Source organism: Aquarana catesbeiana, linkage group LG04 (genome assembly GCF_042186555.1).
Source record: "Aquarana catesbeiana isolate 2022-GZ linkage group LG04, ASM4218655v1, whole genome shotgun sequence".
Classification (NCBI taxonomy): Eukaryota; Metazoa; Chordata; class Amphibia; order Anura; family Ranidae; genus Aquarana; species Aquarana catesbeiana.
The window spans coordinates 19,209,334-19,222,050 of NC_133327.1; the positions used below are offsets into that span (position 1 = coordinate 19,209,334).

At 45.5% G+C, this 12,717-nt stretch overlaps 1 protein-coding gene across 2 annotated transcripts in view; it reads right to left on the reverse strand.

The window, feature by feature from the left end:
- LOC141139086 (adenylate cyclase type 3-like) overlaps positions 1–12,717 on the reverse strand; it is a 41,572-nt gene that overhangs the window by 14,946 nt on the left and 13,909 nt on the right. For both annotated transcript variants that reach the window (XM_073624893.1, XM_073624891.1), the window contains exons 5-10: positions 9,909–10,036; positions 7,638–7,796; positions 7,362–7,527; positions 5,509–5,628; positions 1,821–1,963; positions 976–1,137 (exon numbers count right to left, since the gene is read on the reverse strand). In XM_073624893.1, the coding sequence (XP_073480994.1) occupies positions 976–1,137; positions 1,821–1,963; positions 5,509–5,628; positions 7,362–7,527; positions 7,638–7,796; positions 9,909–10,036 (878 nt within the window). The remainder of the gene's footprint in view (positions 1–975; positions 1,138–1,820; positions 1,964–5,508; positions 5,629–7,361; positions 7,528–7,637; positions 7,797–9,908; positions 10,037–12,717) is intronic.

A 12,717-nucleotide genomic window follows, 5' to 3' on the forward strand; every position in this document is an offset into this window, starting at 1 on the left:
ACCATCTCCAGGCTGCAGTGGCCTCTGCAAGCAAAACCCATTTGTTTCTGAATGAAGACTTCATCTATATACAGACCGAATATTGTTACAGATGAGGCATGAGCATACCAGGACTGAAGTAGTAAACTAAAAACTGATGTTTCAATTATCGGGGGCTGGTGGGCTTCCTGCTTGGATATTTCAACAGTAACGTCTCCCCACCATAGTCCTGAGTTTTCGGTGTTCCAGCTCATCTTGTATATTTCAATTATAGGGGGGCCCATGGGCTTGCCGCTTGGATACTCCAACAGTGAGGTCTCCCTACCATAAGTTCTAATCCTGTTACAAACTAAGCGACTCACTGCATGGATAGTGGGAACCCCTCATAATCTGCAGGTGCAGGTGGTGGGAGACCCTCATAATGGACACAGCAAGTGTGTAGACCCAGGAACTAAGTGCAGGAATGATGAGACCCCCTCATCATGGATGCTGAGCTGTGAAGATCCAAGAACTCAGTTTAGAGATTGTGAGAACCATTATAATGTGAATAACAGGTGAGCAGACTCAGGAACTCAGCTTAGGGATTGTGAAAACCCTGTATAATGGGCACAGTAGGTGAGAAGACCCAGGAACTCAGCTTATGGATGGTTAGAACCCTTTATAATGGGCACAATAGGTGAACAGACCCAGGAACTCAGCACATGGATGGTGGGAAACCTTTATAATGGGCACAGTAGGTGAGCAGACCTAGAAACTCAGCTCTGGGGTGGTAGAAACCCTTCATAATGGGCACAGTGGGTGTGCAAACCCAGTAACTCAGGGAAGGGATGGTGGAAACCCCTCAGTGCAGGGATGATGGGTACCAGGAACTCTGCAAAAATCTCACCAATAGAGTCTGCAAGAGAGGAGATATGGTCAAGGGTATTAACTCTCCAGAATCTACTGAACCCTTAAATATTAGTGAAATAGCCCTTGAAATCACCTCTATAGACTTACATGGGATCGATCAGCATCTGAACAACAGCAGTAAAGAACAGAACCACACAGGAACAGCTGAAGGCGGCCCTGCTCTGTTTCTCCTTCTCCACCGAGAAACGAGTCTCCATCTCCGGGTTGATGAACCTCATGGACAGGCGGTAGGTGTACTTCCCTTTTAAGCTGCAGCAAGAGAGACATCAACCAAATCACTGTTAAGTCTCCAGTATCACATCTATCAGAAATGTTCTTGGGTATGGAGTTAAGAGTGCTTAGCAAAAACAGTCATCTAGCTTAGTGATCGGTATAAAATGTTTATTCATTAAGGACATCAAATACAACCAATGTGTTTTAGGGGAAAAGCCTTTCCCATCTTCAGGGCTTAAAAGAAGGCCTGTTTTGGTCAAATTTGACCAAAGATGTCACCATCATTCATATTCTTCATATGGAGATGACCATGGCAGACTGGATCTTGATCTGATGAAGCTCTGCTCCACAATGCATTTATGACATCCCTTTACCCATTTCATACTGCTTGAACACTGGTTCAAGCTCGAATAGAAGGATCAATGTGTTCATTTGGACAACACAGTCTCCACGTGAGGTCTTTTTGGATTATGGTTTAGGCAAGGTCTGCTTTACCAAACATAAATGTTTCAGATGAATGGCGCCTAGGTGTGCTACATCACAAAGGGAACTGCAATGGGTGCAAAGTCCAGTCCTGCACTGGCAGCATGCCCTGGTGGTCAGTTTAGGCCGGTTATACTTCATAAGTTGTCAACCACTGGTGAAAGGTCTGGGTGGAAGTGGGTTGTTAAGAAGGTCTGGGGGGTGGGGGTCAGTTATAATACAAGCCAATAACTTACACTTGCACAGTCTCTCTCTCCAGGAGGGCCTCATTCAGCAGCTTGTTCAGCTCTTGCTCGTTCTGTTGGGCGTCGATGACTCTCTCAGCCAGGTCTCGGAGACGAAGGCGTCTGCGGGGGTTGGGGAAGGATGGATTCACCACCTGTGAGGGGCAGGATGACAAACATGGGATAGCCACGCTATTAGGATAGAATGCGCCAAGGATATGCAATACATAAAATGAAAGCTCATTCATCAGAATTATTGCCTGCTATGTTTCTTAACCGTAAGGCTAGTGAGGTTGAGGACATTTTTCTATTTGAGTAGTGATATTGAGGATTCTTTACTGTAAGAGTTTCCACCAAAGAAGTTGCAGCAAGCTACTCATCACCTGACTGCAGTAGGGTTGATGAGGATAATTTAGAGAATATTACAATTTATGTGTGATGTACATGTTTTTGATATAATTATGTATCTTCATGTGGTGTTTACATGATTTTAACTTTGTATAAAAAAAATAACTATTGTGACATTTTATCTAATTGGTACCGTTAATGTCCTTAATTTAGTCTGTAAGGGTTTCTTTTTGTGCTATTTACTATAGGAGTAGGCACATTGCAGATTCTTTACTGTAAGAGTAGGCATATTTTGAATTCTTTACTGTAAGAGTGACAGTTGTAGATTCTTTTATGTGAGTAGGCATAGTGTGGATTCTTTTTCTGTAAGAGTAGGCACGCTGTGGATTCTTTTCTGTAAAAATTAGCATATTGCCTTTCTGTAAAGACCGTCTTTAGTATAACTATGTCGATTCCTTGCTGTAAGTAAAAGTCTTCGCCCACCTTGATTGGCTGGTGTGGGAATGACGGAACTCCCATGCACGCGCAGCAGTTCGGAAATCTCAGCACACAGGCACAGTGCCAGAATGTATGCTGAGCTGCGCAGCGCCTTAGGAGCATTCAGAATGCATTTGCAGCGTGCTTCCATTGACTTAAATAGAATTGCAAACCAGGGCATGTTGCAGGCAAGAACAAAATTAACATGGAGCGACGTAACGTGCTGTGTGTATGTATATACATTGCAGCAGAGAGTGAGATTGTATTGTTTTTTTTTTTTGTTGCCGCTAAGATTTCAACTGCATGAACACAAAGGGAGGGTATTTACAAAAAGATTTGCAGAACTATACATTCTGCAAACTGTGCGAATAGAGGCCAAAGCAAATATTCTTGAGCTATTTTCTCTACAGGTCATGTGTCATAGAGTGGTTCACGTAAATACCAATTTATGGCCACTAGATGGAGCTGATGATCATGCAATATAAATAATAGTTTCCTATGATCATTGGCTCCATCTAGTGGCCATAATGTGGTATTCTCCCAGACCACTTTTTATTTTTTAATATAATAGAGGCTATAGCCTGATAATATTGGATTCTGCCCTGTTCACACAGAACGAATGTACCAGCAGGAGGGCTAGCTATGCTTTCTCTTTTTGTTTTTGTTTTTTTAGGAGTACACCCTAAATATTTATGTATACAAGCAAAATTAACATTCTTTACTATAAATAAGGTATTTATATAGCGCAAACAATTTATACAACCCTTTACATACTGTACATTCTCATCAATCCCCGCCCTTAGCCCCACGTTCACACTGAATCCGACTTTGAAATTGTGCGACTTCACTTGAAGTTGCACGATTTCAAAATCGCAGGTCAGTGCGACTTCACGCGCGACTTGGCTGACATCTGTGCGACTTCATTCACAGATGTCTATGCAAGTCGCACCTGAAATTGCAAAAAATAGTGCTGGAGTTTTTTTTTCAAATCAGTGCGACACCGTACAGTCAGCGTCGAACCGATTTGAACAGTTTCATTGCTGACTATGGGGTGCGACTAGTCATGTGATTTGGACCAGTCAAATCGCATGACAAGTTGCACCGGTGTGAACGGGGGCTCAAGGAGCTTACACTCTAGGTCCCTATTTCACATGCATAAACACACATACTAGGGCCAATTTAGACAGAAGCCAATTAACCTACCAGCATGTGATTGGAGAGTGTGGGAGGAAACTGGAGTACCTAGAGAAAACCCACACAAGCACAAGGAAAACATGCAAACTCTATGCAGATAGCGTCCTGGCCAGGATTAAAATTTTGAACCCTAGTGCTGCAACGTCACCATTTTCCAAAGAACTGGTCATTGTGGTCTCATCTCTGGTCAGTCAGAAGAAAGCTGGATTATGCACGGGGTAGCATTGTGAGTTGTCATGTAGAAGAGGATGACTCGGCCCTCTATTGTGTGACAGGAGAGCACAGTGACCTACCATATAACAGCCCTATTATCAATACAAAAGCTCTCTGACATTTCTGCCTGCAGGAAAAATAAAAATCATTGACAGCTCATTGTAGTCTGGAAATATTGTCCGAGTTTAACTGTCCAATCCTATGCCCTATGGCCAGGTCCAGAAAAGAGGATTTGCCTATAATATAGGTTTGGCTTTCTCGAGGAAAGAGTTCAATTCTTTCTACGTACTATAGAGGGATATAGCTCAATGGTTTACACCAGCCTTTCTCAACCTTTTCAACATGGAGGAACCCTTGATATAACTTTCTGGTCTCAGGGAACCCCTGCTAAAAAAACTCTTGATACTTTAGTGTGATGGTCAGTGGGGAAAAATGCTCCTTACACTTGCAGTCACTGGGAAGAATTACCCCCTTACAGATAGTTAAAAAGACCAATGGTGTCGGCGGGAACCTATCTGAGAGGCAGAAATTTCTAATTTCTCAAGGAACCCCTAGCAACCTCTGGGGGAACCATAGGGTTCCATAGAACCCTGGTTGAGAAACCCTGATTTACACTCTTAGTTTGTTAACTTTAATGAGAAAGCCTGAAGCCTGGGTGAAGTTGGAGCATCCAGGAGAGTCATGCTGGTTGGGCTTGGTCTCTGTTGTTAGAGGAGGTGGTGTCACAGATTCTCATGGCACCAAGTAGTCTGCATGCAGTTGACCAGGGGCAGCAATTGAGGCCCCTTATATCTAGTAAGTTAACAGATTTTTAGATTGTACTCTCCTCTAGGGCAGGGACTGATGTGATTGTGCAGTGATCTCTGTAAAGTGCTTTGAAATATCGGAGATCACAGGGCTGGAGATGTAGAGGCGGTCCGCCCCCAAGCTGACATCACATCAGCCCTATACCCATGGGGTCCCAGAACTTCCACTCTAGCCCTGTGAGCACTTCCAGAGGACGTGATTAGCTATCATTGACGGAACTGGGACACCTATGAAGATTTTATATTTGGCCACATATGTACTGTACTGTGAGTTCTAACATTTTGAATAAACTGCCCACTAGATGGTGCTTTTCTCTTTCTATACACACACAGGAGCAGTGGGGGAAAATCACATGCGATTCGGACAGGAATTGCACCACATTCATGTTCAAATAGATTCTTTGCAGTGTGATTTGCGCCAAATTTCATTTCATTATTGACGCAAATCGCATTGCAAAGTATCGGTTTTGGCGATAAAAAACGGTATTGGTGCAACCCTATTGTAATCATATAAGTTCAAAGACTAAACAAAAAAAAAAAAAAGCATAAATCACTAAGTGGGTAAATATATACTGCCTGCTGATCCCTTTGTGCTTGTGACACAAGTCTCAGTTGCTGTGTGCTGTATGGGTTTGTGCTTAGTGGCTATAGTCAGCACTCACTCTGGTGTCCAGCTCCTCATTCTCATCGGGTGTAGTACACGTGGTGTGGATACTTCCGTTACATTCTTTGGTGTTGATCAGCTGTGGGGAATTTCCATGTGATGATGTCAGGGACAGCTTCTAAATAAGGAAAAATAAAGACACAAAGGAGAGAAATGTTACTGCAAATCCAAACATTATGGAAAGGTATGTTACTGCAGATCCAATCATTATGTGATGTTGGTCTCGTCTATTATGACATTGCAAAGTAAAACCAGTCCAGGATAAAAACACAACACAAAAGAAAAAAATTAAAGAGTACTATAATGGGGGCAGTCTTAAATGAACGGGTTCTCACCTATGGACTGAAGAACAAGGTGAAAAGAAAAGGGTACCTATATGCATCCACCCCCATGCATGTGAGTTACCACACGTGCAATCAAAATCTAGTCCAAGGTATTGCCCGCATCCTCCACCAAGTGATAAAGGGGGAAGGCTCAACTGGTATTGGCAGCAATAAACCAGGAACAATCAGGTTTGTCCTACACTTTTATTCATTAAGGCAGCAGGGACACCCAGAAACAATCAGGTTTGTCCTACACTTTTATTCATTAAGGCAGCAAACAGATAAAGTTTCAGTGCAGGAGGTCTTTGTACAGCAAGTCCATAGCATAAAATGAACAAGACAAATGCTTGTCTGACACTGCAATAAAAAAAAATGGGCCACACACCAACAGGGCTCCATTTAATCCACTGACAGCACATATCGGAAAGGCTACCTATATGGGCCCATCCACACCTATACATGCGAGTTACCATACGTGAAGCCAGAATCTAGTGCAAGGTATTGCCCGTGTAGCACCCTCTACCTAGGTAGGTGCTAAAAGTTAGGATTTTTCGAGGTACAGGCAAATTTAGGCAGGTCTAGCTGGAAGCACAAGAGGTGTCGGACAGCAGGAGATAGTACTGCCGGGCAAGTCTTCAGGAGGGAACCACTGGTTGCAGCCAGGAGGGCTGGGGAATGACATGTGTAGGTTGTTAGGAGGACTGGAGAGGCATGCCAGAGAGGACTGAGAGGAAACAGTCAGAGTTGGGGTTGGAGCCAGTAGTGAGGATTGCATGTCATGGGCAGTGAAGTCAGGCTGCTGGAGGACCGGCAGGGCCTAAAGAGGACTCACTGGGAGCAGTAGTCCAGCAGTAGGACAGCTAGCACTAAAGTGACTTTCTATATTTTTGCTACATTATAGGGGCCTGCGATCCCTGCCTGCAAAAGGCTATTGCTAAGGCCTGGCTGAGCCAGTGTCAGGCCTAACCACCATGTGCTAGATGTTCCTGGAACCACAAGATAGGAAGAGAAGAGTTGTGCTGGAGGAGTCTGGAGACGTGTACAAAGAGTGTACCTACTTGCCCCTAGCAACTTTGCTATTATTTCACTGGGCATCCCATATTTCCCACACCCCATCCAAGTTAAATTCCCTCAATAAAAATAACAAAAACAAAGCAACGGACTGTTCATTGTCTTGGAGTGTCTGGGAAATGAATGCCGGGCCGGGCAGGGTGACAGGTGGGACACATCCCTTAGCAGCCCCTATGGGGGTACCGCTACACCCGCATCCTCCACCAAGTGGTAAAGAGAGCAGGCTCAACTGGTATTGGCAGCATTACACCATGCATGGGACAGGGACACCCAGAAACAATCAAGTTTGTCCTACACTTTTATTCATGAAGGCAAAGTTTCAGTGCAGGGGGGCTTTGTACAGAAAGTCCATAGCATACAATAAAACAGCTGCATGCCTGAGTTCCTCCACTGATTTACGGCAACACCTACCATACGAAGGCTGGTGGGTGCCCCTGATAATGTCCTTCATACTCACCACTCCATTGATGCCATTCTTATTGACTGGCTGCTTTGGTACGATGACCAGGTAAGTGACGATACTCTTTTCTCTCAGGTAGTCACACCTTGTGCCCCCTTCCCCCGGCTCCACTTCAAACTCCCCCTTCAGGCAGTCGAAGGTGCTCTGCGAGATGTGCACGCGGCTGTGGGAATTCAAGATGGAAAAACATCAGCAGGAGCAACCAAATTATTGGATGCACCTAGATATACATAATACATATACTGTATAACAGATGGCAGATCTTCTACTTACCCAGGAATGCCGCCGGCCTCCATCTTATTAGCCAGGGTGACGTCCGTGGACCACACATCGTACTGCCAACGCTTCTGACCCAGGACCCCTCCAATGACGGTACCCGTGTGTACACCAACACGCATGTCTACGTCTGTTTTGGTCTTCTCTCTGACGTATCTGATGGACGAAGAAAGTTTTAAGCTGGCCAAACACTAGTAAAACTTCATTCAATGTTTCATTTTTAAGAACTGTCTGACCTGAGTGTTCTCTGCCACAGTTCAACAACACTTACAGGTCTTGTCCCTCCTCCAGCCCATGAATGGACAGTGAAAGGAGAAGAACAGTAAAGAACTAATCTCTCTGTCACTCTGCTCTCTCCTCGTATCAGTAAGTCTTCCCCTGGAGGTAGGCTGTAGTAATAACTACAGAACTGTATAATTTATAACTTTATAAATTTATATCTGCCTGAAATTCTACTTTACATTTATTTTTCTTACAAGTAAATAAGAAATATCACAATATTAATATTGTGTACTCCAATAAGCGGATGGGGCTTAGGTCTCCTTTCCACATCATCAGGCCTTTGTTCACAGAACTCTAATGAGTCATCAGAGAAATGGCTCCCTTATAGAATGGCTCATTTGGAAGTTTCAATCAAACAGATGGAGCTGAAAAGCAAGCTGCTCTGTTGTCTTTTTTGGCTAACCCAATAATTGCTAAACTTTTAAGTACAAGGGCCCCCCCCCCCCCACACACACACACACACACACACACACTTTACATCGAGGAGTGTCCAATAGAGTCACCATTTCATCCAGGAGTGACCATCAGACTAATTTTACATCTAGGAGTGCTCATCAGGGTCCCCATTTACATCCAAGAGTGCCCATTGGAGTCCCCCTTACAACCAGGAATGCCCATCAGAGTCCCCCTTACATCCAGGAATGTCCATCAGAGTCCCCCTTACATCCAGGAGTGCCTGTCAGAGCCCCCACCTTACATCCAGGATTGTCCATCAGCATCCTCCCTTACATCCAGGTGTGCCCATCAGCATCCTCCCTTACATGCTGGAGTGCCCATAAGATTCCCCTTACATCCAGGAGTGCCCATCAGAGTCTCCCCTTACATCCAGGTGTGCCCATCAGCATCCTCCCTTACATGCTGGAGTGGCCATCAGAGTCCCCATACATCCAGGTTTGCCCCCTCTTAGATCCAGGAGTGCCCATTAGGGCCCCCCTTTATATTCAGGACTGCCCATCAGAGTCCCCCCTTACATAGAAGTGTGCCAATCAGAGCCCCCTCTTAGATCCAGGTATGCCCATCAGAATCCTTTCTTACATTAGAATCAGAAACCTTCCTTACATCCAGGTGTGCCCAGCAGAGCCCTTCCTTACATCCAGGAGTGCCCATCAGAGTCCCATTTTACATTCAAAAGTGTCCATCAGAGTCCTCCATTACAACCAGGAGTGCCCATCAGAGTCCACCATTAAATCCAGGAGCTCCCATCAGAGTCCTCCCTTACATCCAGGAGTGCCCATCAGAGTCCTCCTTACATCCAGGAGTGCCCATCAGAATGCCCCCTTACATCCAAGAGTGCCCCCTTACATCCAGGAGTGATCATCAGAGGGCTGGCTGGCTGGCATTGGATGTACCAGACTCCAAATTATGATACACAGATCACTGCCAGCCAGGGTATTCACATAGACAGATGCTGCAGGCCAGATAAAATCTTGTTGTGGGCCGGATGTGACCCTCAGGCCATACTGAGCTAACCCATAGTGATCTGGAAGTCCTTTGTCACTTTTGAAATGTTTATTTGCAAAACAATTAACATACATACAGTAGATGGTAAAACATTTTGTGTTGGTTTGTGTAGAGAAAGATTACAACCCCTGCCAGCTTAACATCTGCTGATCCTGTCAGAAATATAGAAAGCTGATAACAGTGCAGAAAAGTCAAAGAGCGTGGAAGATATCAGTTAGTATAGTTCCCAGGTATTTCTGTGGACTACAGAACGCCCCGACCCATGTTATGAAGATGAGGAGAGGAGGCTGTGTTCTGTAGTCCTAACACACTTTCTGTCCAATAGTGACAACACCACTCCTCCATAGATACAGTACATTGGGTAAGCGTTGTCACTGTAGGACAGGAAATGTGTTACTGGCAGGATCACAAAGTGAAAATGAAAGGGGAAAAAAAGGGGGAACGAATGCAAGCATCTCATCTAAACACTGGTAAGCTGCACTTTTGTTTTTAGATTTAAAACGTATAAAATGTTACGGTACTTACGATATGGCATCTACCATGGCCAGACCCATCATGATGGAGCAGTAGGCGTGATCTTCTCTGTAATCAGGGAGGCCACAGATGCAGTAATAACAGTCACCTAGGATCTTAATCCTCAACTGGTGATATTTCTACAAGATAGAACAAGACCTAATATTACTGTTCTAGTAAGTGTGAGAATATCACTGGGTAAGTCTGACTGTGAAAGAGAGAGAATCCAACCACAGATGAGAAATGACCAGATTCACCTGTGGCCCAGGAGATGGGAGGCAGGTCAGGTGAATATTGTCTGCACATTAACCTGACAAATTCCATTAGAAATAGTGGATATGGAAGCTGGAGAAACCTACTTTAAGACCTTCTGGAACAACGAACAGGGAAACTATCCCTCCAAAAGAGGCCCTCAACACATCCAGGCATCCTTGGGGTGCATCGGTCCTGGCACTGGCAAGGCCACACAATATCCTCATTAGGGTGAAAAGCAGAGACCAGTTTGGGTAAAAAGGAGGTCCTTGGCCGTAAAACTAGCTTGTCTTTAATTGAGATCAAATAAGGCTTCCTACCAGGCAATGTTGACAACTCCAGAAACCTTTCTGGCTATAGTAATGGAAAAGCTACCTTATGGGATAGCACTGCCAATGCAAAGGCCTGATTAGGTTGGGATGGAGTTCTTTATACGGTAGTACCTACAATATAAGTCCCACAGTTGAAGGGGACGGGACATCTGGGGGGGGGGGGGGGGCAGCAATGTGTGAAACCCTTTGTGGGTTATGAATAAGCAAATTGTTAGGAAGAGGAATGCAGAAAAAGGACAGACAAACCACACACCTGACCTCTAACGGTACTAACGGCTAGGTTTTGTCCTACCCCCAATTGACGAAAGGAAAGAATGAACACTTCTCACCATGATGTTAATGTTCAGTGTACATAATGCAGGGGTCAGGGTTGGGTATCATACTCTACATAGTGCAGGAGTCAGTGTTGGGTAATGTACATAGTGCAGGAGTCAGGGTTGGGTAACGTACATAGTGCAGGGGTCAGGGTTGGGTAACGTACATAGTGCAGGGGTCAGGGTTGGGTAACGTACATAGTGCTGGGGTAAGGGTTGGGTAACGTACATAGTGCAGGGGTAAGGGTTGGGTAACGTACATAGTGCAGGGGTCAGGGTTGGATAACGTGCAGGGGTCAGGGTTGGATAATGTACATAGTGCAGGGGTCAGGGTTGGATAATGTACATAGTGCAGGGGTCAGGGTTGGGTAACGTACATAGTGCAGGAGTCATAGTTGGGTAACGAACATAGTGCAGGGGTCAGGGTTGGATAACGTACATAGTGCAGGGGTCAGGGTTGGGTAACGTACATAGTGCAGGGGTCAGGGTTGGGTAACGTACATAGTGCAGGAGTCATGGTTGGGTAACGAACATAGTGCAGGGGTCAGGGTTGGATAACGTACATAGTGCAGGGGTCAGGGTTGGGTAACGTACATAGTGCAGGGGTCAGGGTTGGGTAACGTACATAGTGCAGGGGTCATGGTTGGGTAACGTACATAGTGCAGGGGTCAGGGTTGGATAACGTACATAGTGCAGGGGTCAGGGTTGGGTAACGTACATAGTGCAGGAGTCATGGTTGGGTAACGTACATAGAGCAGGGGTCAGGGTTGGGTAACGTACATAGTGCAGGGGTCAGGGTTGGATAACGTACATAGTGCAGGGGTCAGGGTTGGATAACGTACATAGTGCAGGGGTCAGGGTTGGGTAACGTACATAGTGCAGGGGTCAGGGTTGGGTAACGTACATAGTGCAGGGGTCAGGGTTGGGTAACGTACATAGTGCAGGGGTCAAGGTTGGATAACGTACATAGTGCAGGGGTCAGGGTTGGGTAACGAACATAGTACAGGGGTCATGGTTGGATAACGTACATAGTGCAGGGGTCAGGGTTGGGTAACGTACATAGTGCAGGGGTCAGGGTTGGATAACGTACATAGTGCAGGGGTCAGGGTTGGGTAACGTACATAGTGCAGAAGTCATTGTTGGGTAACGTACATAGTGCAGGAGTCATGGTTGGGTAACATACATAGTGCAGGAGTCATGGTTGGGTAACGTACATAGTGCAGGAGTCATTGTTGGGTAACGTACATAGTGCAGGAATCAGGGTTGGGTAACGTACATAGTGCAGGGGTCAGGGTTGGGTAACGTACATAGTGCAGGGGTCAGGGTTGGGTAACGAACATAGTGCAGGGGTCAGGGTTGGGTAACATACATAGTGCAGGGGTCAGGGTTGGATAACGTACATAATGCAGGGGTCAGGGTTGGATAACGTACATAGTGCAGGGGTCAAGGTTGGATAACGTACATAGTGCAGGGGTCAGGGTTGGGTAACGAACATAGTACAGGGGTCATGGTTGGATAACGTACATAGTGCAGGGGTCAGGGTTGGATAACGTACATAGTGCAGGGGTCAGGGTTGGGTAACGTACATAGTGCAGAAGTCATTGTTGGGTAACGTACATAGTGCAGGAGTCATGGTTGGGTAACGTACATAGTGCAGGAGTCATTGTTGGGTAACGTACATAGTGCAGGAGTCATGGTTGGGTAACGTACATAGTGCAGGAGTCATGGTTGGGTAACGTACATAGTGCAGGAATCAGGGTTGGGTAACGTACATAGTGCAGGAGTCATTGTTGGGTAACGTACATAGTGCAGGAGTCATGGTTGGGTAACGTACATAGTGCAGGAGTCATGGTTGGGTAACGTACATAGTGCAGGAGTCATTGTTGGGTAACGTACATAGTGCAGGAATCAGGGTTGGGTAAC